Source organism: Calidris pugnax, unplaced genomic scaffold (genome assembly GCF_001431845.1).
Source record: "Calidris pugnax isolate Ruff unplaced genomic scaffold, ASM143184v1 scaffold25, whole genome shotgun sequence".
Classification (NCBI taxonomy): domain Eukaryota; kingdom Metazoa; phylum Chordata; class Aves; order Charadriiformes; family Scolopacidae; genus Calidris; species Calidris pugnax.
This window is the reverse complement of record NW_015090805.1, coordinates 7,530,798-7,553,834: the sequence shown is the minus strand read 5'-3', so window position 1 is coordinate 7,553,834 and position 23,037 is coordinate 7,530,798. Positions and strand designations below refer to the sequence as shown.

The following is a 23,037-nucleotide window of genomic DNA, read 5'->3' as shown; positions in this document are numbered from 1 at the left end:
TTCCCCTTTCCCCCTTCTCCCTCTGTTCCTTTGGAGAGTTTGCTCACTTGCTCCCTTGGAGCCGTAGTCTCCTCTATCTCCCCTCTCCCCTACGGTCCGCAGGTAAGCAGATCCCACGCTTAGCGAAATAGATGTGTTATTCCCCCTCTCTTACTCTGTTCCTCCCCGCCCCTTGCCTGGTGCAAGTGAACTTAGCCCTTTCCTTACCCCTATACATTGGTGCCAGCACGTTCCCCCCTCTTCCTCTGCAGCACCAGCGCTTTGCATCGCCACGTGCTTCACACACACCCCTCTCCCAGCACCTGCCATGGCTTGGCTGGGTACCTTGGTAGGTCGCAGCAACCCCAGCCTAGGTCCCCTCGCCTCCGGGAGGCCTTGCGGTGAGCCTTGGCAGGGGATAGCAAGGTCTGGCTCTGGCAAGCCCCCTTCCCTCCTGGGGTGCCAGCTCCCTGCCCTGTGGGTCCCCCTCTGCACCAGGGAAGTCTCAAGAATGTATTTTTTTAATCCCCCCCCCGCCGTTGCTAACACCAGTTGAGCTCTGCTGATACGGCTCGCTGTATCACCCCCGGGAAGGGTTGCTAGCCGTTGCCGCTGTTTTTGGTGGCGTGATGATAAGCCGTGGTGTGAGCAAGTGAGGTTATATGATGCTCTTTTTATTTTACAAAGAGCTGAATCAGTGTGTGTGGGGGGGTGTGTACTTGTGTGCAAAAATAATAATAAAATAGAAACGTCTCTGTGTAGGTGGGACCCTTTATTTGGAAAATAATAGCTGATACTGGCCCCTCTCTAGTACCTTCTATAGCCTTTGTTTATCTGCTACTTTCCAGCTTAATATGCAGTGCTGGTCTTGGAATGTAGCAGCACTTCTGCTAGGCTGTAAACCTTGAGATCTGACCCAGCGTGGACATGCTTGCTCTTGTATTTAACCTTCATTTAAATGAGCATGTATATTTGTCATAGAATAGCAGAAAGCTAAATAGCATTGCAGTGTTTCTTTTGTAGTTACAGGAGCATGTCTTCATGTATTACATGTGCCGCATATACTAGTACATTTCCATTCATTTTACATGTAGCATCCACATGTCAGGGTTGGTTTTTTTTTTTTTTTTAACTTGGCTTAACTGCAGAAGCTGTAGTAGACTTCTCAGGTGAGTCCTCTAGTGGAGAAATACAGCAACAGGGGAAAAAAAATTGCCGCACCACCTCACGGAACAGCAGTTGCTCTGACAAAACAGCACTTTTGGACTTGGGTTGTCAACATGTGATTTTTTTTTTTAAATTTGTTTTTTCCACACCGCACGAGTGTATAAGCCGTAGGTAAGGTGATGAGATGCTTTTTCTATACATGCTGTTAATGTGGGAGATGCATTATTCTGTACAGGCGTTACAAATGCAGAGCAGGACAGAAAGAGTAGCAAATCTGACATAATACTGAGACATGAATAAATTGACTACTCTGAAAGGATGCCATAGAGTGCTGTCTAGTGGAAAGGATCCTAGGATGTGAGTATGGAGACACAGGGATAAGCTTTTAGCTGTAAGATGCTTCTAATGAGCATTGATGCACTTGGAATTTAATGTCTGTAACCTTTTCCTCTTTGAAGTTTGACTCTCTAGTATATTCTTTTCCTGATAGATGTATCTTAAGGTTTTTATTAGCTCTGTGATTACGTTAAAACACTTAGGTTTTGATTCAGGTGTACTGCTGTTTATAACCTACCCTTGTTGTAACTCTAAAATTTAGAGAGTCTGTCTCTAGAAGCTGGGTTTTTGTTGGTGTTGATGGTACACAAGACCTAGGTGCTTTTTTGTGTTCCAGTATCTTGTTTCTGTTGCCTTTCTTCTGTAATGAGAACACTTGAAAAAAAAATTCTGTAGTGGTTACGTGCTATGTAGTGCTGCTGAATCCTGGCAGAGGGGTTGCTCTAATGACCCCCATAGTGGTGCATAATCTCAACCATAATGCTGACTTAAAGGAGACCTGAGTATGGGGCTAATAAAGCAGTCTGAAATTACAGACTGACTACATAATTCCGTCCTGTAGAAGTTGGAGAGATTATATAAATTACTTTGCTTCTTAACACTTACCCTGGGCAGGTGCTCACTGTCCTGCAGTGTCAGTCCCTCTCTGCAGTGGCCGTGTGCTCCAGTGCCTACTTTAGTTTGAGACCTGAGCAAGTGCTGACTCTTCTCTTGGTGTCTGTGGCATCCTTCCTCATCTCTGACGGTTCCCGTGCTTTGCAAAAAAAAAAAAAAAAAAGAATTTCTGGGGCACCTGGCAAAGGAGCTTTGTGTATAAAAAAAAAAAAAAAAAAAAAAGTAAGACCCTGCTGCCCGGCTTTCTTGTGCTTTAAGGCTGTCATTAACTTTTGTGAGCTCTCCAGCAGCTTGAGCGCAAACCTTTTCAAAGCTACAGTCTGGTAGACTTTCACAGCTCTCTTCAGAGGCAAACTTTGTGATTCTGTGGGTTTCCCCCATCCACAATTATTTTTTAATAGTTACCTTGGCATTTTCATAGACCTAGGCAGAATAAATCCCTCATATTAATTTTTGTTGCTTTAAACTCTGTTGCTCCCTAGCTCCCTTGCTTGTGTTCAAGTTGGGGATCCCTCCTTACTCATTTCTTGCATGTGGCTTCTGTTGTGAACCATGTGCAGCTGGTCTCCTCCCAGCGCAGCTAGCCTGGACATGATTACAGAGCGAGCATGACCCCTGAGTCCTGCTTGATGGTCCCATGTCCCCTTGCTGCTTGGCAGGCTTCCTCAGAGCCTCTTCAGCTTTCCTTTTGTGTCTTAAAAATGCAGCACCCATCATCTTGGGGGGGAGGAGAGATGGGAAAGGAGGAACGCTTTTACTTTCAGACTCTGTCACCAGTTGCCCACATGCACTTTTCACAAAAGTTAATGACTTTACTCTGAAGGGAAGGCAATTCTCTGTCCTGATTTGTAGATAGGGTGTCATCAGGTAATTGACTTGTACTAGAAGTATTGTATTTGTAAATTGCCTGTGGACAGTCCTTGATCAGCAGTCACCCCAGTCAGTTTCTCTTAGGAAAACAATAATAAAAAAACCCCTCCAAATAAATAAATAAAACCCAACTACTCTGTTGCATCACTGTGTTTGAACAGTAGCTGCAGTGAGGGGCTTGGATTGGGTTACTCTTGTGCATGAGTATGTGGAGGAGATGCTTTGGAAAAGACAGTTGTGAGGCCAGTGAAGTGACCAGAACTTAGGGTGGAAATAATGAATTTTGCCCATGTATGTGCCTTTCTACACTCCAACATGCACATAACAAATGGTATGGGGAGTTTGATGGCAGACTTGTTATCAGTAGCGTACAGATGTAGGTAAACAGCACGTTGCCTACCCTCAAGAGCCTAAGTCAAAGACTACAGTTGTGGTGAAGGTAAAAGTGCAAAATGAAGACACAGCTGCTCATGCTCTAAACTTTAGTATTCATACCGAAAGGTGGATATCTAATTATTTCTAACTTTCTCCCAGGAGAGTCATCTTTGGCTTTCAGCTGGGGGGAATTATGGCAGAGCCGGACCTTCAGCAGGAAAGGGTAGTGAGTTAGCAGGAGTTGTCGCTTGCTGGAGAAGAGAGAGCTCTTCAGGGAGGCTTCCTCTTCCTGCCCTCTCGTCCTGCCGAAGCTCCCTTGAGAGCCCAGGGAAGGAAGTTGAGGGGAAAGGGAAGGAAGAGCTGGAAATGGCTTCCTATTGCTGTGATGCTGTTTTGCAGAGTGACCGCAGGGCGGCAATGCGAGACACCCTCCAAGGAAAACTGGCAGCCTGGGGAACCTGGGACAGAGTGAGGAGGTGCCGCTACTCCCATGCTCTTCTCCCTGCTGCTCGACTCTTGCGAGCAGGGACACCTGCCTTCCACAAAAGAGCTTTGTAACTGGAACTGGAGTGAATGGACAGTTTGAAAGTACTTTATATTAGAGTATTTATTGCAAAACGAGGAAGCATATCAATATTTTATGAGCAGCATACTCTTCTCCCACACTTCACCTGTAGCAAAGGATGAATACACGCTATGTATCATAGTCTGAAACCTAATTACCTTGTTTCAGCAAATACCGTGACTAGGGCACCCATCCACCCACCTGTGCAGTACTACAGTAAATCTGGGCTCTCTGTTTGACTGGCACATTTACACAACATAAGTTGTCTTCAGCATATTTTTGTTGTCTTGTCTTCCCTGCCTCTCTCCCCTACTTAGCAGGTTAAGATTGCGAGTTTTCTTCTATTTAAGAACGCGAGTTTTCTTCTATTTCCTTTGACTTCTTAGTAAGCTGAAGCAGGCCCTTCTTCACAGTATCATGCCTAGTAGGGAAGGACCTTTGTGTTGGGGGTGGTGCTGAAAAGAAGACCAAAGAGTTGGAACCAAAAGACAGGACTGGAACACAAGATCCAGTGTTGACTCTCCTCTAGGAGTCAGATTTTTGTTTCTGCCTTAAGTGTTTACATAAGAATAACTAGATTTTGAAATGTGTGGTACAGACAGCATTTGTGAATGGTAGCCTCTTGGCTGATACTTCCCAATTTTCAATCTTAAGAGCGATCATCTTCCAAGTTTCTGCCAAGTGTGGGATATGTGCCTGGCCTGGGTATGGGGGCAGGTAGAAGTTGATGTTCTATGGAAGAGTTAATGCCTTTTTATAGTTGATAGTTATTAGCTAGTTGAATTTGGCAAAGTTGTTCAAAGTGAGGACTAAGTTGGTAGCAAGAGTAAGGGACTCAAAAGTCTCTTGGTTTGTGCAGGCTTCTGCTCTGTGGGGAATGATGTGCTTGAGTTAGTATATGTAATGGGATGCCCTAGTTAACTTTGCCACTCTTGTTGCCTAAGCTGCAGAGCTGCAAGCCTGAGCGCAGAGGCAGGACTGTGGGCAGGCCCTTGTGACTGGCAGACTTAGGCAGGATTTGGCCAGCCCCTCTTCAGTGGGCAGGAATGACGGCTTAACCTTTAAGATATGACTTCCCCTCTTTGCCCCGTTACCTACTTAGTAATGTGCTCATGTCTCTTGGCTGTGTATCTCTCCTCATTTGTTCACTGTGTGCACGTATACATGTGGCTGCATCATGTGTATGAACAAGCAGATGCTTGTAAACTTCAGCATGAGAGCAGATTGTCTATCCTTTAACTCTTAAAAAAAGAAGAATGTGATAAAATAGCATTATTGCCTTACATTGTTGTAGAACCCCTCAAAAGTGACTGACTCCTTGAAAGATATCCGTTATATTGTTTAGAGTAAGCTGTTGAATTAATTCAAGTGTGACTGTGTATATGTTTGCGTTCTTCTAATGCATCATACATACCATATTTTGTAATGATGGAAATCCTTGCTTTCTTTGCATATTCTTTCAGGAGCTGATTTCTCCAATTCCCTTGTTCCAGACCCATAATACTGGCAACTTCCCCTCAAAAATTACATCGGTGTTGTTGATTATTGATCAAGTAACATCTTTTTGTCAGACTCCAGCCAGAGCAGGCTGCTAATTCTTTGAGCTCCTGCTGCCCAGACCTCCTCTGCTACACGTCTGTGGCAACGTAAAAATTGATTATGTGGAAGCAGTTGCTTGATAGAGCTGCATATACCAGCCTCTGTGCTGCTTATCCAAGGGCAGCAGAAACCACTGGGCACCAGATTGTTCCCTTCAAAACCGCCTGCCCAGTGGACCAGCAGGAATATCTCTGGTGTGCATTCTGTAGAAAAGCTGATAAGAAGGTGAAAGGAGTGAAAAATAAAAGGGAGGACAAATGGGCAAAATATAACTAGTTATGTAGAAGTGGGACAAGAAAGATGGGAAGTAAAAATATGGAAAATAAGGCAAGATCTATGTAAGTGAAGGACCTGTGCTGTGGCAGCGCTAGTGCAAGTACTGGTGCTGGAAACAAGATACTGCAGAAATGCATCACTCCTGGTAGGATGAGGAGGGAAACAAACAGATGGTGTAAAGGAAGGGTCATGAACCTGGAAGTATGAATGTGAGGAACTACATATGAACTAATTTTCTGCTGTTTATCACATCTTTTTAAATTCTGGTTTGTCCACTTGCAAGCCAATCTTTGTGCTTCAGTTACGCAACATCTAAGGAATAATAATTAAAACCAAAGGTACATACAGAGCATGGATACAGGAGGGGAATGGGTTCAGTGAAGTTGATGTGTTTGTCTTTCAGGCTATAAAAAAAAATAAATCAATGTTTGGTAGCTGGTAATACAGATAATTGCAAAGTTTGATGTAGAATAGTGCTAGTTGTTTTTTTACCAAGGCAACTTTATTTAGCTTTGTTTTGGTGTCTTAAAATCCCCAAGAAGGATCAGAAATCTCACAAGAGCACCCAGCAGACTAGGAAGCTTGGAGGGCCTCAAACTTAAATTCTAGGATTATGTATGCCTTGGAAACTTCTGTCTCTCTTTCAATAAAATTTATGGTGCTTTATGTTCCTGAAAAGATTGTGGACAGCCATAAATGTGATGGAAACGTGGGGAAATCCTAAATAAGCTTAATGAGTCTGGTTTTACTGCTTTTGTTACCCCTAGAAATTCTAGGAAAAATTTCTCCCTAGTATTTTCCCAGTTGCATGGTCACTGACACTTGCACTACTCCTTTCTCATTCCCCAAGTAACTTTAGAAGTCTGTAGTCTCCTAGCCGAGATCCTCTTCAAATGGGGTGAACCAGCACATTTTTCTAGTATAGGACTATGCCGGTTACATCAGTTATCAGCAAATGGTAATAACCACCAACCAGATCACATCTTTGTACCTTGCAGCTAAAGGAAAGGGTCATTTTCAGTAGTGGTGGGGATTTTACACCGCTTTCTGATGGCATGCTTCTAATAGAGTGATAATGTTCTTCATGTTCAGAAAACTTGATTATGTGGCCCCAGATTGTCTATAGAAATCAAATACTTGCATGTTTATGCTTTTTTTTTTTTAACCCATTCTCTTGTTGCTGTCAGCGACTAAGCACTTCATCAGACTAATTTAGGTAAATAGTACTTGCCAGCGGTGGTGAAAACGTTTGTGGTTCTGAACTTTGTTGCCACAAAAGGAATTTGAGTCTTCAGGCTGTGTCCCTCTGCAGCTTCCAGCTTATGTCAGCTGACATCTTGACACACTTACCTGGCAGGGAAAATTCTGCCTGATGCTGTATGATGCCAGAGTCTTCTAATTTTTGCCATTTCCTGGAGGAGACACCCTGTCCCACCTCCGTTAAAATGACTTGCTTTCCCATTTTGCCCTGTTGTGCTCTTTACTTGGTTACTGTTGACCACATGCCTTCTCAGGACCCTCCTTCCTCTTCTGCTTCTAGTTCCTGTGTAGAAGGAAGAATGTCATCTGTCTGCAGTTAAAAGAAAAGCGTGGTTTGCTTGCTGAGGGATGGAGCTGCTTATTGTGACAACCTGTCTTTGGGCATTTGACCCTGTGCTAGTCATCTGCTTGAGTTATGGCAGAGGCACGAATGGTTCAGTTAATTTGCCAGAGAAGAGCGGCCCAGTTCCTCGGTGGTGCTGAGCATCAGCTGCACTTTCTGCTCTCTTCAGAGAACCCAGATAACATCTGTTGCCCGTGTAAACATCAGCCAATTCTTTGAGCTGAGGAGGGGAGAAAGGAAGTACTTACCTACATATTTTCTTTAAACTAGCAGTCAGCTTAATTTAAACTGATGAGCTGTTCTTTCTTAAGAACTGAGCATGATAACTATGGTATGCCTAGGTAGGCACAGAGTAGGTGGCCCTTCCTTCTGGTGTCTGCTTTAATAAATAAAAAGGAGCTTTCTACCTCTTCCCTTCTCTTGTCCACTCTCCTCCCCTCTCCGAAGTTGTTAGCAGTTTTCAGAAGAACAGTGGAAGCAAATAATCCACTGTTCCTGACAGTGCTGGGGACTGACTCATGGGGAAGGAAACTGTCCAAATGCGAATGGCCCAGGCAGTAGCTTGCTGAGGCACTGGTAGTGGTTATTTCAGAATCAGAAAATCAGGATTTCAGAAAATAAGCCACCTTCCTCTTGCTTTGCAATTCAGCAGCACTGTAGCTTCTGTTGTGTTTACAGAGTGCTGAATGAGCACTGCAGTAAAGCTGCATCCTCTTTCTTCTGCTCTCCCTGCCTATCCCCCTCTCTTCCCTTCCCCCCCCTCCCCAGTCTGTGACCTGATAGGTCATATAGGGCTATATGCTTGGGGTGGGGGGGAAGAATGGTTAAAAATAAAACCAGCAACTAAATTGATCTAGTACTCTAAAACACTGTCTCACTCACAGCACCCTTTGGCTTCAGTTGGCCTTCAGTACTCCAGTTGCTGGCTCTGTAATAGCCCACAGTAGCATTACATTTCTGACTGGCCGATGCAGAGTAGTTCTCTGTTTCTTCTGCTGAACTGCATGCTGTGAGGTTACTTACTTCTCTCATGTCTCCTTCAGCAGTCCTTTAGAAAAGAATCGAGAAGAACGTATTGCGGAACAAGCTTCTTTTTCTGATGCTGCAGTAAAATGAAGACCAGAACTGGAGCGATTCCTGAAATCCCAGATAAAAAAAAAAAGTGCATTATGTGTTCATGACAACTCCTTTGAGTGACTGACTTGAACCTTGCACCTCAAATTGGACTTTTACGGTAGTGATGATTATAGAGTTACCTCTGTGGCACCTGTGTTCTCCAAGGCCAGCAGAAGTGTTGATGCAGTACTACTTTGGGGCAGCAGAGCACGTGTGGTAAACAGGTTACTCAGGTCGCTGCTGGTTCAGGTAACCTGTAAACGTGGTACTCTCTTACTCCAGCCTGTTTAGCTGCTGGGAATGCCAGCCCAGACCTTAACTGAAGTTATTTATTAGATGCTACAGGTCAGCTTCTGCCTCTGAGCTTTCCTGCTTCCTACGACGTACCATGTTTGTCTCAGGTGGGATTTCTGCCCGGCTCCTCTGCCCCATCTCCTGGTTTACGAGGGAAAGTCGTGAAACTCCGGTCCAGGATGTTTATGGCTCTGTTGAGCAGCTGGCAAGGATAGCCCCTGCTTTCTCAAGCGCATGTAATACATAAAGATAAGTTGCTATGTATCAGTTATACCATGAAGAAAATCTGTGCTCCTTTTTTGTGTTCTAGACTGCTGCAATCACAGAATCTTCTAGGTTGGAAGGGACCTTAAAAATCATCTTGTCCAACCGTCAACCTAATTTTGACAAAAATAAACACCCACACAACCTTTTCCTCCTCTCCCCCACCTTTTTCTGAGAGATAGGCTACCTCAGCCAACCTTGTGTTTACTGTGGAGCAGTGGACAGGTAGGAACTCACTTGTGTGTTGGTAGCAGGTAGCCTGCAGTGTGAGCAGGCAGGCAACACCAGGCAACACACTCAAGGGGTTGAATGTTATACAGGCCAGCTCAAGGGATGAGACTTCTATTTTTATTTTTTTTATTTTCTGGGAGAGAAATTGTTAATGTTTTCCATGTAGGTGTTGAGCCTAGCAATTGGGTAAATTTCTTTCATGTGAGCTATTGAATAGGTACAAGGCTACTGGTATGAATTAACATAGCCCTGCTTGAAGAAGGTGTGAGTGGGTAAGAAAAATGCTGTTTCTGAGAAAGAACCTCAAAACTGCTTTGATGTCTCTGAACAAAGTTAAGTGTGTAGTTAATTTGGTAACAAATGATAGCAGTGTAAACTCCTGTGTGGCATGTGGGCATCTGCGTCCTCAAATTAACCCTTAAAGAATTGGTCATTGGGACTGACTCTTTAACTGCAAGAGAAAAGGGAAGTCAACTGGGAAACTTCCCATCTGCTGAGAAGAGAAATAGACTGAGCAGAAAACAAATAGTTGCTTTAGGGCTGGAGCAGTTTGATTCTGGCATATTTAGAGACCCATTTTATTAGAAAAGCACTGTGGAGAAAGTTTTCCTTTAAAACAATCATACAAATTTCTCCTAAAAATCCCACCCTAAATCTGCTTCACATTATCTAATATCTCTTCAGGGAATTGGTTGAGACTTTTTTTTTTTTCTGAAAGGACAGGCTGCCTGTTGGAGAGACATATGCATTGTTTCACCAAAGCTGTAGCCCTCTATCTTCAGACAAGAGGGAAGCACATTGTTTTGTGTCTTTGATATGATCCAGCCAGAAAACAGCCTTAGGGGGAAAAAAATTCACAGTCCTTGGCAGCAATGCTGTCTTTCTGCCTTTTTTTTTTTTTTTTTTTTTTTTTTATGTCCACAGGGTTTGTTGCTGCAGTAAACTAAGTCATGCAGAAATGCTCCAGCTGTTCTTTGCATTGTGGAAGCCAAATTCAGCATTTTGATGGGCTTTTTCTCCTTTGTTTTTGAGAGACCAGTTGTGAAACTATTTGATGTGTTAGGTAACAAAAATATTACCTGTACTCTCCTTGCAGTTATTTGGATTTTCCTACCTATCTTACTTAAGGTGGACTCCTTCCGGCTCACCATCTAAAATACCAAGTTCACCAGGAGGTAAACTGGCCTTTGCGATCTGGGATGTCTAGTGGCGCTGGTGGACTATTAGCCTTTTAGGCTCCCTCTTCTCCTTCACTGAATGCTCTGATGGCAGCTGAAATCACAGGAATTTTGGTAAAGAAGGGGTGGAACACATCGACAGATAATTTCTGTTATATGTTTTCTGTTTTAAAGAGAGCTTTATTTGCTGCGATGTATGGTGAATCCTTCTCAGCTCCCTCCATTTTCAGGAAGAGGCAATCCTTCTTTTAATAGTCTAAAGGAAAATCCACTGAAGTTTTTTTTTTTTTTTTTTGTATTTTTGAAAATGCTATTTGTGTCCTATTTTTCCTAGCAATTTTCAAGTGTGAGCTCCCTCTGAAACATAGACAATCTTCATTGTGGTGTTTTAATGAAGGCCCCATGTCTCTGCTTAACAATGAGTTGGCTGCCTTCACCTCACGCTCAGTGTGTGAAGGGACAGGAACTCTGCGTTCGGGAACACTCACGCCATGGCACAAATCCCTAGTACAAGGGGACTCATGTCCATTTTGGGATGCTGTGGAATGCATTACTGTACTCAGAGAACGGTCTAGGAATCCAAGATATGTTTCCATTGCAAAGTTAACCTGTGTATATTGCTGAGGAGTTATGTTTTAATTCTTTCTCTAGGGATGTAACCTGTAATTCTTTTTCCAGGTACTTTAAAGGAGATTTTTTGCCTGCTTCTTTCAAATACTGGATCTGTCCATGTTTTTCCTTTTTTTTTTTTTTTTTTTTTTTTTTGTCAGTGCCACAGTGTATGCTGTTCTAATAATTTGAGATTAAACTCGCATCTCAAAAGTCCTTCTTAAGACTTGAGGTCATAACTTGCTGAAAGTTCAGAGGGACGAGTCTCATTTTCGTAATGAAAAAAGTTCCAGGGTTATTTTAGAATTAGGTCTAAGAAGAAACTGGTACAAGAAGCTACTTTAGTACAGTAATTTAGTGACAGTGCAGCAAATCTGTAGTGGCTACTGAAAACTTTCCACCTTCCTGCTCAAGTAAGCCAAACCCTGCAAAATTCAAATGTTGATTACAAAGGTGATGGTTCAGGTCTCTGTAGGCTGATTATTTCAAAGGCATGGTCTAGCTGTACCTTCCAGTGGAAAATGCTCAAGATACTTCACGTATTGTTTATTTTGGTTAGAATGAGCCCGTAGTAGTTTGGCAAATATCCTAATTGAGAAATGTCACAATTTATTCAAGGGCAGCTGCATCTTCTACTTACACACTTTTTGGAGGGATTGAAAGTGCTGTTAATAGTCATAGTATGAGCTGGATACCTCTTCCATCAAATAGACCTAGTTTTAACAGATATTTTTGTGTTTATACATTATTACTGTACAGTGTGATTTTTGCAAGGTCATTGATTAACTTACAGGGAAGATGTTGGGAAGTGAACTAAAGTTCAAGTCTATAATTTTTCAGTAACAGCAGGACAATAGAAGAGGGAAAATATCACTTATTACTATTTCTTTAGCTTGCCCATTATTGTGATTTTCTGTATAGCAGTTGTTCTTTTCACTGTTTCAGTAAAATCTCTTCTTCCCTTTTCCTTAAAATATTTATAGTTTCTGTATAAACATTATAATGTAGCTGCATTTGAAAATTTAGCTGATTGTAGCAAAAGATGCAGCGCTATTAAAGTGTTACTGAAAAGTGCTTAAAACTAAGAATAGTACATTATACTTGTATTTGATGGCATCATATGATCTGAAGTGTTTATAATTTTGTGTTGGATTAAACTAATAGACTATTTAACTTCTGCTGCACTTGTGAGTGGGGATAAATGTGAATTCTTCTGTGGAAGAATTTTAAATACGTCTGTGGTTTTGAGGCTTATGAGCATGATAAATTTAGTGTGCTACTGTAATCAGTCCATTTTGTGCCACGTCTCCGTAGTCTCTCATCATTGGCTATAACTCCAGCAGAATGAGTATCTGTGTTCTTATGTGGGTTTGTGGTGGTGATGGGGAACCCTTATTATCTTTTTTGATTCTGAAATACTTTTGAAAAACAGCCAGCTTGTACAAATAACGTAATTGTGAATTTCTCCTTAAGGCTGAAGATGTGGCTTGCTCTAAGCTTTTTTTTCAAAAATACATCTGCCTTAACGAGAAGTGCCCATTATTATGTGAGTACTGTTGCTGCCTTCAGTAATGCACAAAGTAAGGCAGAGGGGGGAGCATGTGCATTCTCAATCTTAACAAAATCTTTTGTTAATTTTTAATGTTTTTTTTTAAACAAAATGAAAATGCTACAGTGATGCTAAACAAGAAACCACCCAAATACTAGAATATGTTACCTGGGCATTTGTATTAATCGTAGATGAATTAATAGGGAAATGCGAGCTTCAGCATAGTGCCAAAATGCTTCTGCAGATGAAGTGCAATGGGAAATGCCTGAAGCTGATGCTTGTGAGACTTTTAAGGCTGGTAAACCTTATGGTCAGAACAAAGATCCAGTGATTTTTGTGCCTGTTTACCTTTATTAGTGGTTGGGAAGGGGGAGTGGAGTCAGATCCCGTTCCTTACTTTTCTGTAATAATCTTGAATACTAAAGATTTGTGTTCTGATCTTTAGACTAAACTGGTTCTTTGCTTTGATCTTTTTTTCTCTTGCTGTGCCCATTCAGTGTAGGAAGTAGAAGAATCTTATGTCCAACACTCTCTAAACCCATTAAATGGTTTTGAGTGGGTATAGGTAAGCGATGCCTCCCAAGGCATAAATAGGAGATAGAAGCATCCTACCTCCATGGCCGAGGTAGGAGCCATTGTGCAACTCTTCAGTGCCTCTTTTTCCCACCTGTCTGGTTATCTTCTGGCAAGTCTTTTTATTATCCCCTTCCCTCCACTCTGAGTGCTTCAGTCCTGCTTGCCTAAATGAGTGCCTGTTTCCTGACATACTTTGGTAGAATTGAGTGTGATTGGGGGTTCAGGAATAGAGCAGCAGGGTATGCTTTACCTCAAAACCTTCTGCCTCTTATATTAACGTGATCCCTTCCATGCTTGGATGCAAATGGATGGTGCATGGAACAGTGCTTCCTGGCATCCTAGTAACTGACTGCTACCAAAATCCATCTGGTTCTCCCTCCCGTGCATAGAGTGCTCCCAAAAACATCCTGAAACCATGCGAGTGAGGGTATCAAAAGGCACATGGCAGACAGAAATACCCTAGAGCGGGATGATAGGTGTAATTTTGCTTTCGTCATGTGGTTGAATGGGAATTTTTCTTCACTTGGATTATGTAGGATATGTATGAAGAGCTTTCAGAGTAAAATGTAACCCTGTGATCATCTGTAACCCAGACAGGTGCAAGCTCATGTAAAACCTGTGGAATAACATGATTCTCCAGCTGATCTTCAATTCATGGTCTTTCTCAACAGCGCTATGACTTCACTTTGACTGTAGGTCTAGCAGCCAGCCAGTGTCTCAAGTGTGTGCATGTGACGTCAGGATCTATCAAGATTTGTGGAGTGCAGTGCTAGAGCCATACAGGAGATGACTAGCCAGGTTAACACTCTTTTGCAGTTGTGTTGTTTTGTTTTGTTTTTTTTCTCCCCTTAAGATAACTTGAAAAAGGAATGCCTGTTTAGTGGCTTGAGAAGTAGACTTGTGAGACTCTAAAGGAAAAAAAAAATGTATTTCTGTTCCTTGTCTTGTTCTGGGGAATTTGGGTCATTTAATATGCTAGAATTGCTGCGTCCTTAAGGTACTTGTAAACATTAAAGTTGACTTATAATAGGCATTACTACTTAGTTGTACAAATATTTAATTACATGTATTGTGGATTGCATAAATACAGCAGGAAATATAAGGGGGAAAAAAAATCTGTGGTGTTCGGTCATTGTTTTACTAGACTTCAAATTTTTTCTCATTACTTCATGAAATTCTTCTCTAATTCAATCTTTGTCTTTTGTCTTTGCTGCCTTGCAGGGTTGGTACAGTAGGCCTCACTAAACTTAGCTGCAACTAAGAATTTCTCCTACATCAACTGAGTTAAGGCTGATGCTCTTGTGGAATGTGGATTAAAAGTGCGTGCTAAGTTCCAAATTTCCATTTGAGAAGCGGAGAAAGTAAATGTACCACAACCACCAGCATCAGGACAGCAAACCAAGGGACAAAGAATTTGATCCACAGTGTTGATATATGTTAACTGGTTCACGTGTTGCTTAAAAGACGTTTGCTGGGGGGCGAGAAGTGGACGTCAGCTGTGCGAAGTCATTTTGTTTACAAAAATGAGGGCTTCTTTGGAAACAGCAGACATTGCCATTGTGGCACTGTACTTCGTGCTTGTAATGTGCATAGGTTTTTTTGCCATGTGGAAATACAATCGGAGCACCGTAAGTGGCTACTTTTTGGCAGGGCGTTCTATGACCTGGGTAGCTATTGGTGCATCTTTATTTGTGAGCAATATTGGAAGTGAACATTTCATTGGGCTCGCAGGATCTGGAGCGGCGAGTGGATTTGCAGTAGGTGCATGGGAATTCAACGCCTTAATGCTTTTGCAGCTTTTAGGATGGGTCTTCGTCCCAGTCTACATCCGGTCGGGAGTGTACACCATGCCTGAATACTTGTCCAAGCGTTTTGGAGGGCATAGAATTCAAATATATTTTGCAGCATTGTCTCTAATTCTTTATATCTTCACCAAACTCTCAGTTGACTTGTATTCAGGGGCACTTTTTATTCAAGAATCGCTAGGCTGGAACCTCTATTTGTCAGTTATCCTCCTTATTGGAATGACTGCACTGTTGACTGTGACTGGAGGTCTTGTGGCTGTCATCTACACAGACACCCTTCAAGCTCTACTTATGATTATTGGTGCCCTCACACTTATGATCATAAGTATTACGGAGGTTGGTGGGTTTGAAGAAGTTAAAAGAAGGTACATGTTAGCGTCACCAAATATTACGTCTATCTTGTTGACCTACAACATTTCCAATACCAATTCCTGCAATGTCAACCCAAAGCCTGATGCTCTTAAAATGTTGCGCGAGCCAACAGATGAAGACATTCCCTGGCCTGGATTTCTGTTGGGACAGACCCCAGCTTCTGTCTGGTACTGGTGTGCCGATCAAGTCATAGTTCAGAGAGTCTTAGCTGCAAAAAACATTGCTCATGCCAAAGGATCCACTCTGATGGCAGGCTTCTTAAAGCTGCTGCCGATGTTTATTATAGTTGTCCCAGGGATGATTTCACGAATACTGTTTGCGGATGATATCGCCTGCATTAATCCAGAACACTGTTTCCAAGTCTGCGGGAGCAGAGCTGGATGCTCTAACATCGCCTACCCACGTCTGGTGATGAAACTTGTGCCGGTTGGTCTGCGGGGACTGATGATGGCCGTGATGATTGCTGCACTGATGAGTGACTTGGACTCGATATTCAACAGTGCCAGCACCATATTCACACTTGATGTCTACAAACTCATTCGGAAGAGCGCGACGTCCAGAGAACTGATGATTGTAGGAAGAGTCTTTGTTGCGTTCATGGTAGTTATAAGCATTGCCTGGGTCCCGATAATTGTAGAGATGCAAGGTGGTCAGATGTACCTTTATATTCAAGAGGTAGCAGACTATTTGACCCCGCCAGTGGCTGCTCTGTTTCTTATGGGGATCTTTTGGAAGCGTTGTAATGAGCAGGGGGCTTTCTATGGCGGAATGGCCGGGTTTGTTCTTGGAGCGATACGGTTGATACTGGCGTTTATCTATCGTGCTCCGGAGTGTAACCAGCCGGATACTAGGCCAAGCTTTATCAAAAACATCCATTACATGTACGTTGCGACAGCTCTGTTCTGGATCACTGGGATTGTCACCTTTGTAGTAAGCCTCCTCACGCCTCCGCCTACAAAGGAGCAGGTTCGGACGACTACTTTCTGGGCCGTGAAAAACAGGAACATAAAAGAGAACGCTGCAAAGGGGGAGCTGTACAAAGTGCAAGAAAAGAGCATCCTCAAGTGCAATGAAAACGCTAACCATATCATTCCAAACGGGAAATCTGAAGAAAATATTAAAAATATTAAGCCGGAGGATATCAATCTTCTGGTTACTTGCAGAGATGACAGCAACCCGGTGATTTCTGTGAGTCACTCTGAAGTCGAGACGCCAGTTGATTGTTATTCGAACGGACAAGCGGCTTTGATGGGGGAGAAAAAGCACGAGGAAGAGACTGATGATAGAGAGAGACATTTGAAATTCATAGATTGGTTCTGTGGCTTTAAAAGTAAAACCATGAACAAGAGAGCTGTTCGGGAGATTGAGGAAGAGACTGTCTGTTTACAAATGCTGGAAGAGACTCCAAAAGTTAAACTATTACTAAATACTGGACTGGTCTGTGTCTGTTCGCTTGGAATATTCATGTTTGTCTATTTCTCTTTGTGAGTGAATAGTGAACTTTTAAGGGTATGGCTAAACATACAGAAGTTGATACAGGTCTCTGGAGATTTTGTTTGTTTAGTGCTTTTTTTTTTTCCTTTGCAAATAACATAACCACAACCCAGGCATTGTTTACGCTATAATTGTAAGATCAACTTTAGCCTATTTAGAGACCATTTGAGACATGTTGTCCTATCTCTGCTGAAGGCAGAAGTGTCATGTGGTGTCTTTTTCTTTTTTTCCTTTTTGTCTTTTTTTTTTTTTCCATTTGCAGTACTAACCTTTTATTTTTCCATGTATACATGTATAAATATACCAAAGGCAGGCAGGTGGCTGTGTTTGAAGTCAGGTGGTAACAGAGCTCAGCCAGCGTTAAGGTGAAGATAACCAAGTAATCATTTATCGATGTGTAAAATCTAAATGATTAAAGCTGTGTTGAAAGATTTTTTGAATGTAGGGCTGCAATGCACATTGCTGTGTAGTCATTCTTTGTAACATAGCTGTATTACCTTGGCCAAATTAGCACTTTTTCATTTTGCTCACTGCTTCTAGGTGTTTGGCTTTTTTTCAGTTTCTCGTTTCTCAGTAACAGGAATATATTTTGTCTCATCATTTTGTCTCATCTTGAAGTGCTTAAAACATAATAGCTGTTAGTAGCTTTCTGTCTTTTTTTTCTAAGAAAATCTTTGTCTTTTGATTTTTATCCACTGTAAATTCCATTGCTGAAAAGTTGCTGTATTTAAAAAAAGAAAAAATAACCCAAACGATTAAACTCTGGAAATGACAAACTGGCAATGGAGGAGAAGGGGAAAAAGGAAAAAAAGAAATACTCCTTATTTGGGTTTTGTAGTATATTGAGATAAGAAAGTATATGCAGCCTATTCAGCCTCCAAACCTTGAGGACCTAATTAGTATTGGCCCCTTAGAAAAATCTGTACATAGGTTCTACCACATGAGAAAAAGAGGCGTGTGAAACTTTGCATGTCTTCAGTTTTGTAAGCACACTGAAAAATAACTCTTCCTCTGCTGTGTATGTCTAGAAGGAAATACTCTGCAGCCCTGCCATTTCTGCATACGGAGTCTGTAAGGGGAGAAAAGCAAGTAGAAAGACAAGAGGAAGAGGAAGTGGGGGAAAGAGTTGGAAGTGGACCTTATTTTTTCAGAGTCTTTCTGCCTCATGCCTTCTCCCACTTCCCCTTTCACCCTGTCAAACCTTGTTTTTCTAAGGAATGACTCCTGAGGGATTTTATGTCAGGAGATAGAGTGTGTGCAGTTGTAATCTGTGTCGGCAATTAAGGTCTGCCCTTAAGATTCTTCAAAAAAAGTAAAACTTTTCCCAGGTGATCACAGATGATCAGTAGGTCTTGAGATGCTGAGGTTCTTTTCTCCCAAAGGATGGATGCCTGAGGCAGGGATGAACAGTTGCCAGGTGTGGAGGGCATATGTGTGCAGCAGGTTGGTGGGAGCTCAGCAGACCAAAAAGCCGCAGAGCTCAGCCCACTTCCCCCTTGGTGAAGCAGAAGAATGTGTTGCCACCCTGGGTGCTCTAGCCCTTAGGCTTAAACCAAGTCAGAGCCTGGTTTTGGGCACAGAGATCAGCTGACAGCATGTGGCTGTACTAGTAGTGTTAGACTCCTTTTACCCTCCAGGACAGAGAGGTCATATCCAGGCTTCCCATGAAAATAATTCCTCCAGTTGTCTTTGATCCCAAGCTTGTCTCAGGACTTGTTTGGCAGAGCACAAACTGGCTAAGCCAAAAACGGTCTGAGGGACCATGCTGACAGTCCAATGGCATTGATTCACGGGTCCAGCAATGTTTCCTTGGCACATAAACGGGAACCAGTCCCTACAGGTGAATTAGTTCTGTAGAGATGAAACTTGGGTTAATCCTGCCTTTGACTGCTGGAGAAAGTTTGCTTTCCAGTGCAGTGGTGCTGTAAGCTGCAGGCCGTCCAAACAGCTTTTAGTAGTATGCTATGATACATATTTCCATATAAAATGACCAACTTCCATGTTTGTAGGGTTTTTTTTTTTTTTTGTTTATTTGTTTTGTTGTTGTCTTTAAATCAATTGAATCTATTCATTCCGAGTTTTTAAGCAGAGGCCAAGATGCCCCACCTTTCTCCACGTTGTTTAGTTATTGCTGCTGGAAAGTGGACTACTCTTAACTGGAAATACAGTAATAAGTGCAGGAGTGGTGGTGTGATACATGTAGAAGAGGGGAGTTACCATACTTTAGTCTTGATGTTGATACAAGTGTGACAAGACACATCATCTTACGGTTGTGTGGCTGGCTTTGTTGAGAAGAATATTTTAGATTCTTTTTAATGGTAAAATTGTAGTGTATGAAATATGTTAATGGCATCTCAAGTGAAACCATTAGTGGGCCGAGCTGGGAAGGATGGTACTTTAACAATGATATAAAACAGTTAATTGCTTCTATACAGAATAAAGTAATCTAGGGCAAAATTTGATCTTAGTGGGCTGAAAAATAAAAACTTGTGGAGGGTAAAGATAAATCTCAGTCCAATAACATCTTCTTGAAAATGCTGGGATCTGGCTAATATGCCTAATTTGGCACAGGGAAAGAGAGACTCGTGTACCAGGCACTGTCCCTTAGTAACTTGGCATGTCTTTCTATCAGTGACTGGTACTTGAATTTTTCAGACCGGTCCTCTTTGCTCTCAGTATTAACAAATGCATTGCCACCTAACCTGTGAAGCCAGGTTAGCTCAGGGACCCTTTTGCTTGGCTGCCATTGCTTCATCTGTGCTTGCTTTTTTTCCCAGGGTGCCTTATGTGGTTATGAAGCTGAAGGCATGGCTTTTATTGCCACCAGAAGAGTGGTTTACTTATAATGGCTTTTTCCCTCCTCTCTTCCCCAACCCAAGTCACCTGCTATTTAAAGATGTGATACTGCCTGTCTCCTGTGCAGTATAATTACAGTCAGATCCATGGTGTGGCTGGGAGTCATAATCCTTGACAAACGTACAGTGCAGCCTTTGACTGCAGAATCTGAGATACTCCCATCTCCCAGTTAATGCATTCTCACTCTTGTAAAACTAACAAGTTGCCGCATTAATCACAGTAGTAATTGGCAGTCAGTCAGGATCTTAATAAAGTAATACTTTGCATCCCCCCATCTTTAGACTTGTTATTGTGAGGAAGCTTTTAAGCAAATTATTTCTCCAGTGCTTTTTTTCTCAAGTCATTTAAAAACGTGTTTCTATGCTACTCTCTGCCTAATGCCGGCCTCTTCAGTCGTATTCTGTTTTCATGTCTTAGACATCATAGAACTTGCTAATGTCCTTTGCTGCGTATAACCACTTAATAAAAGGCCTTTATTAAAGAAAAAAAATAAAAAATTGCAAGGCTTCAAGCAAACGGTCTTGGTGAGCAAGTGCTTTGCCCTGTGTTATGGACCTTAGCAGAAGAAGTTGCTTGAGGGTTTTTTATAGCGTAAACATGCCTTTGCTAATCTGTGTGGTCTGTGTGCAAGGGGTATTAACCCAGGTTAATACAACTTTGGTTTAAACACCAACTTTTCGGTCCGGTAAAACTACAGAAGTGTCTCCCACAGTGGACAATCAGTTCCATAAATTTTAATGCCTGGCCTCCTTGGTAGGACTGGCTAGTCATGCAGGCATAGATCCAGGAGGACACGTTTTTCTGTCTTGCAGCGATTGGTTTATTTATTGCCTTGAGCTTAGAATGACAGTCTTGAAAAACTTATTTTGGAATGACACCTTTTTTGTTGTTGTTGTTTCCATTAACTTATTTTTCTGTTAAGATATCTGAGTTTCTCCCAGAAGTTTAAGAAACCTTTTATTAAAAAAAAAAAAAAGGTGGCTTCTTGAGAGCTTAATAGTATGCTCTGGGAGACTGTTCTTATTTAATTTTTTTTTTAAAATGAATGATTTGATGCTTTTCTCTGCCAAAGTTTGGGGATTTTTGTTGGTTCTGTTATTTTTCATGTTAGCTTTTACTCATACCTGAAAGGAAACGGTGAGAGATTGTAAGAAATTAAAATGGCCTTCAATATACCGCTTGTGTATTTTCTACTTCTCAACTTCTGTGTTCCCCTTTCTACCCTAAACCCAGAAGGGCCAGCATGAGACTTCTGATGCAAGTCATGAGCGTACTGTAACTGAGTAGTGAAAAGGATTTCTCACAAGGTTACAGTGAAGTGGGCAGAGCCATCAAAGGATCTCTGCGTGAACACTTAAAGCAGAAAATGCTTACAACTTTAAAACGTACAGCTTTATTTTTTTTATATATATATTTTTTTAAATCCTAAGATAAAGGAGGTGTTGGGAGATGCTCCCTTTTCAGAGAACAGGATACTTGGAAGAAGTTAGAGCTTAGCAACTCTAGCTTTCTTGAGGAAATCTTTGGATTTAGCATGTATAGCGAAGCAAAAATACTCATCTGTTAATTTGGTATTCTGTATGTTCTGTGCCCTTAAATGTAATTGTTTTGAAAATAAAACTAACCTTGTTATGTGATGTTAAAAAGCAGACTTGTGTGCAATGTTTTAATTTTTTTTTAAAGAAAATGTTTGTATATAATTAAATGGTTTAATGTGCTTTAATTGGCCTAAGGTAAAGAGTAGTCCTAGAATGTAAACATATATAATTAGGATTCTGATTTCACTGTGAGATCTCTGAACTCTCTTGTTTTGCAAAGTGGTTTGTTTTGTTTACAAAACACTTTCTATTATTTCTTTTATGGTGTTGGTTTAAAGGCATTTGCTTCACTTCTGTTCTAATATTGAATTCATAGTATAGTGACATCTGGTGACACTTAGCATTATCAGTTTCACTGTGTAAAGTCAGACACTTTGAGCAAAAATGGTAATGATATGACAATTCTCTGTGTCTATGAATACACGTTTTTAAATGAGGTGGTTATAAAAATAGTTGCTGTGCAAAATGTTAGTAGTCTTCTTCAAGAAGAAAGCAAATTTTCTAATATCACTAGAGCAGTCTCTTCATTCATCTTCTTATTTTTAAAGCACAGTGTCAAAGTGATGCTGCTTTACCTTGTATCTCTGATATAATGTTTTTTCAGATATCTGTGAAGTATTTTTGTTTTTTGTTGCTGTTGTATTTTTCTGCAGATTTTATATAAAATACCAGTTAATGAACTGCCTTTTTGTTTTTTTTAACTATTCAACTAAAATACATTTCAGACCAAAACCAAATGATATCATATAGCATTTGAAACCTGCCTTTTTCCTTGTCCTTTGTTTTTTTTTGGTTTTTTTTGAAATAAGCCAAATGGGCATGTAGATAAGATCACTATAATGGATCCAGGTCTCTTTTGGTAAAGTGTTATTTAAAGGTCTGTTAAGATCTTATAAGACAATATACTGAAAAAAAAATATTGTAGTAGGAATATAGATTTAGAAGTGTTAATGAGATTAATACAGCTTAATTATATTGTAAGTTGCTACTGTCCATAATGACAAGCTTTTTGTCATAGAAACGATGTATGATAAATTAATTTTGGTCTAGTGTATAGAATTATCATATTGCTATAAATCTTTGAAGTAAATCTGATGCAAAATTTTCATAGTTAGCATTGCTGGCCCTGTGTATACTGTTCTTTGTATACTGTATGCATATTATTTTGCCTACTGCATTAGTCTTCAAACTAAAACTCTTATTAGAGAGTATTTGGATACTTCAGACTGTGTTTCTTGCAGTTTACATTCCTTTACCATGGCATTTTGTCCTGTCTAAAAGTATTGTATGGAAATGTTTAAAACTTCTGTACAAAGTTTCAATAAAAATAGAGAAAAAAAAAAAAAACCAGAATAGATATTTGTGAAGCTGTTTTGGAGAACTTGTCCGTAATTGTCACACATATTCTTACTTGTAGTAAGCCTTGCATCCCTGATAAAGATACTTTTTGATTTGCCCCCATTATTAAAAGGCAGACCTCTTGAAGCAGGACATGGGCACTAAGAGAATTTTAAAAAAACAAACTAAATTCTTTAGAACTGCAAGAGGAATTTAAGGATACAAACCTTGATCGCAGGGTTTGGCTGCAAAACTTAATGCCAATTCATGTTGTGGGGAGGTGGGGCTGGGGGTGGGCTGGACTGATCTTTCCATGACCTGAATCTTGGGATGCTGGCAGGGCAAGGCTGGCCAGCTGAAGCACCCTGCAGG

The 23,037-nt window shown here is 41.2% G+C and overlaps 2 protein-coding genes across 3 annotated transcripts in view; both read left to right on the top strand.

The window, feature by feature from the left end:
• The window catches only part of SLC5A3 (solute carrier family 5 (sodium/myo-inositol cotransporter), member 3), a 23,142-nt gene extending 468 nt beyond the window's left edge, over positions 1–22,674 (top strand). Inside the window, exons 1-2 of one of the 2 annotated variants that reach the window (XM_014938100.1) lie at positions 12,948–14,000; positions 14,424–22,674. In XM_014938100.1, coding sequence (XP_014793586.1) covers positions 14,726–16,867 — 2,142 coding nt within the window. In that variant the 5' untranslated portion in view covers positions 12,948–14,000; positions 14,424–14,725 and the 3' untranslated portion in view covers positions 16,868–22,674. Of the gene's footprint in view, positions 1–12,947; positions 14,001–14,423 lie in introns of those variants that run through there. The other variant, XM_014938101.1, reaches the window with a different exon arrangement.
• Positions 16–23,037, top strand: part of MRPS6 (mitochondrial ribosomal protein S6) — a 46,444-nt gene continuing 23,422 nt past the window's right edge. Inside the window, exon 1 of the mRNA XM_014938103.1 lies at positions 16–102. The gene's annotated coding sequence lies outside the window, so the exon portion shown is untranslated. The remainder of the gene's footprint in view (positions 103–23,037) is intronic.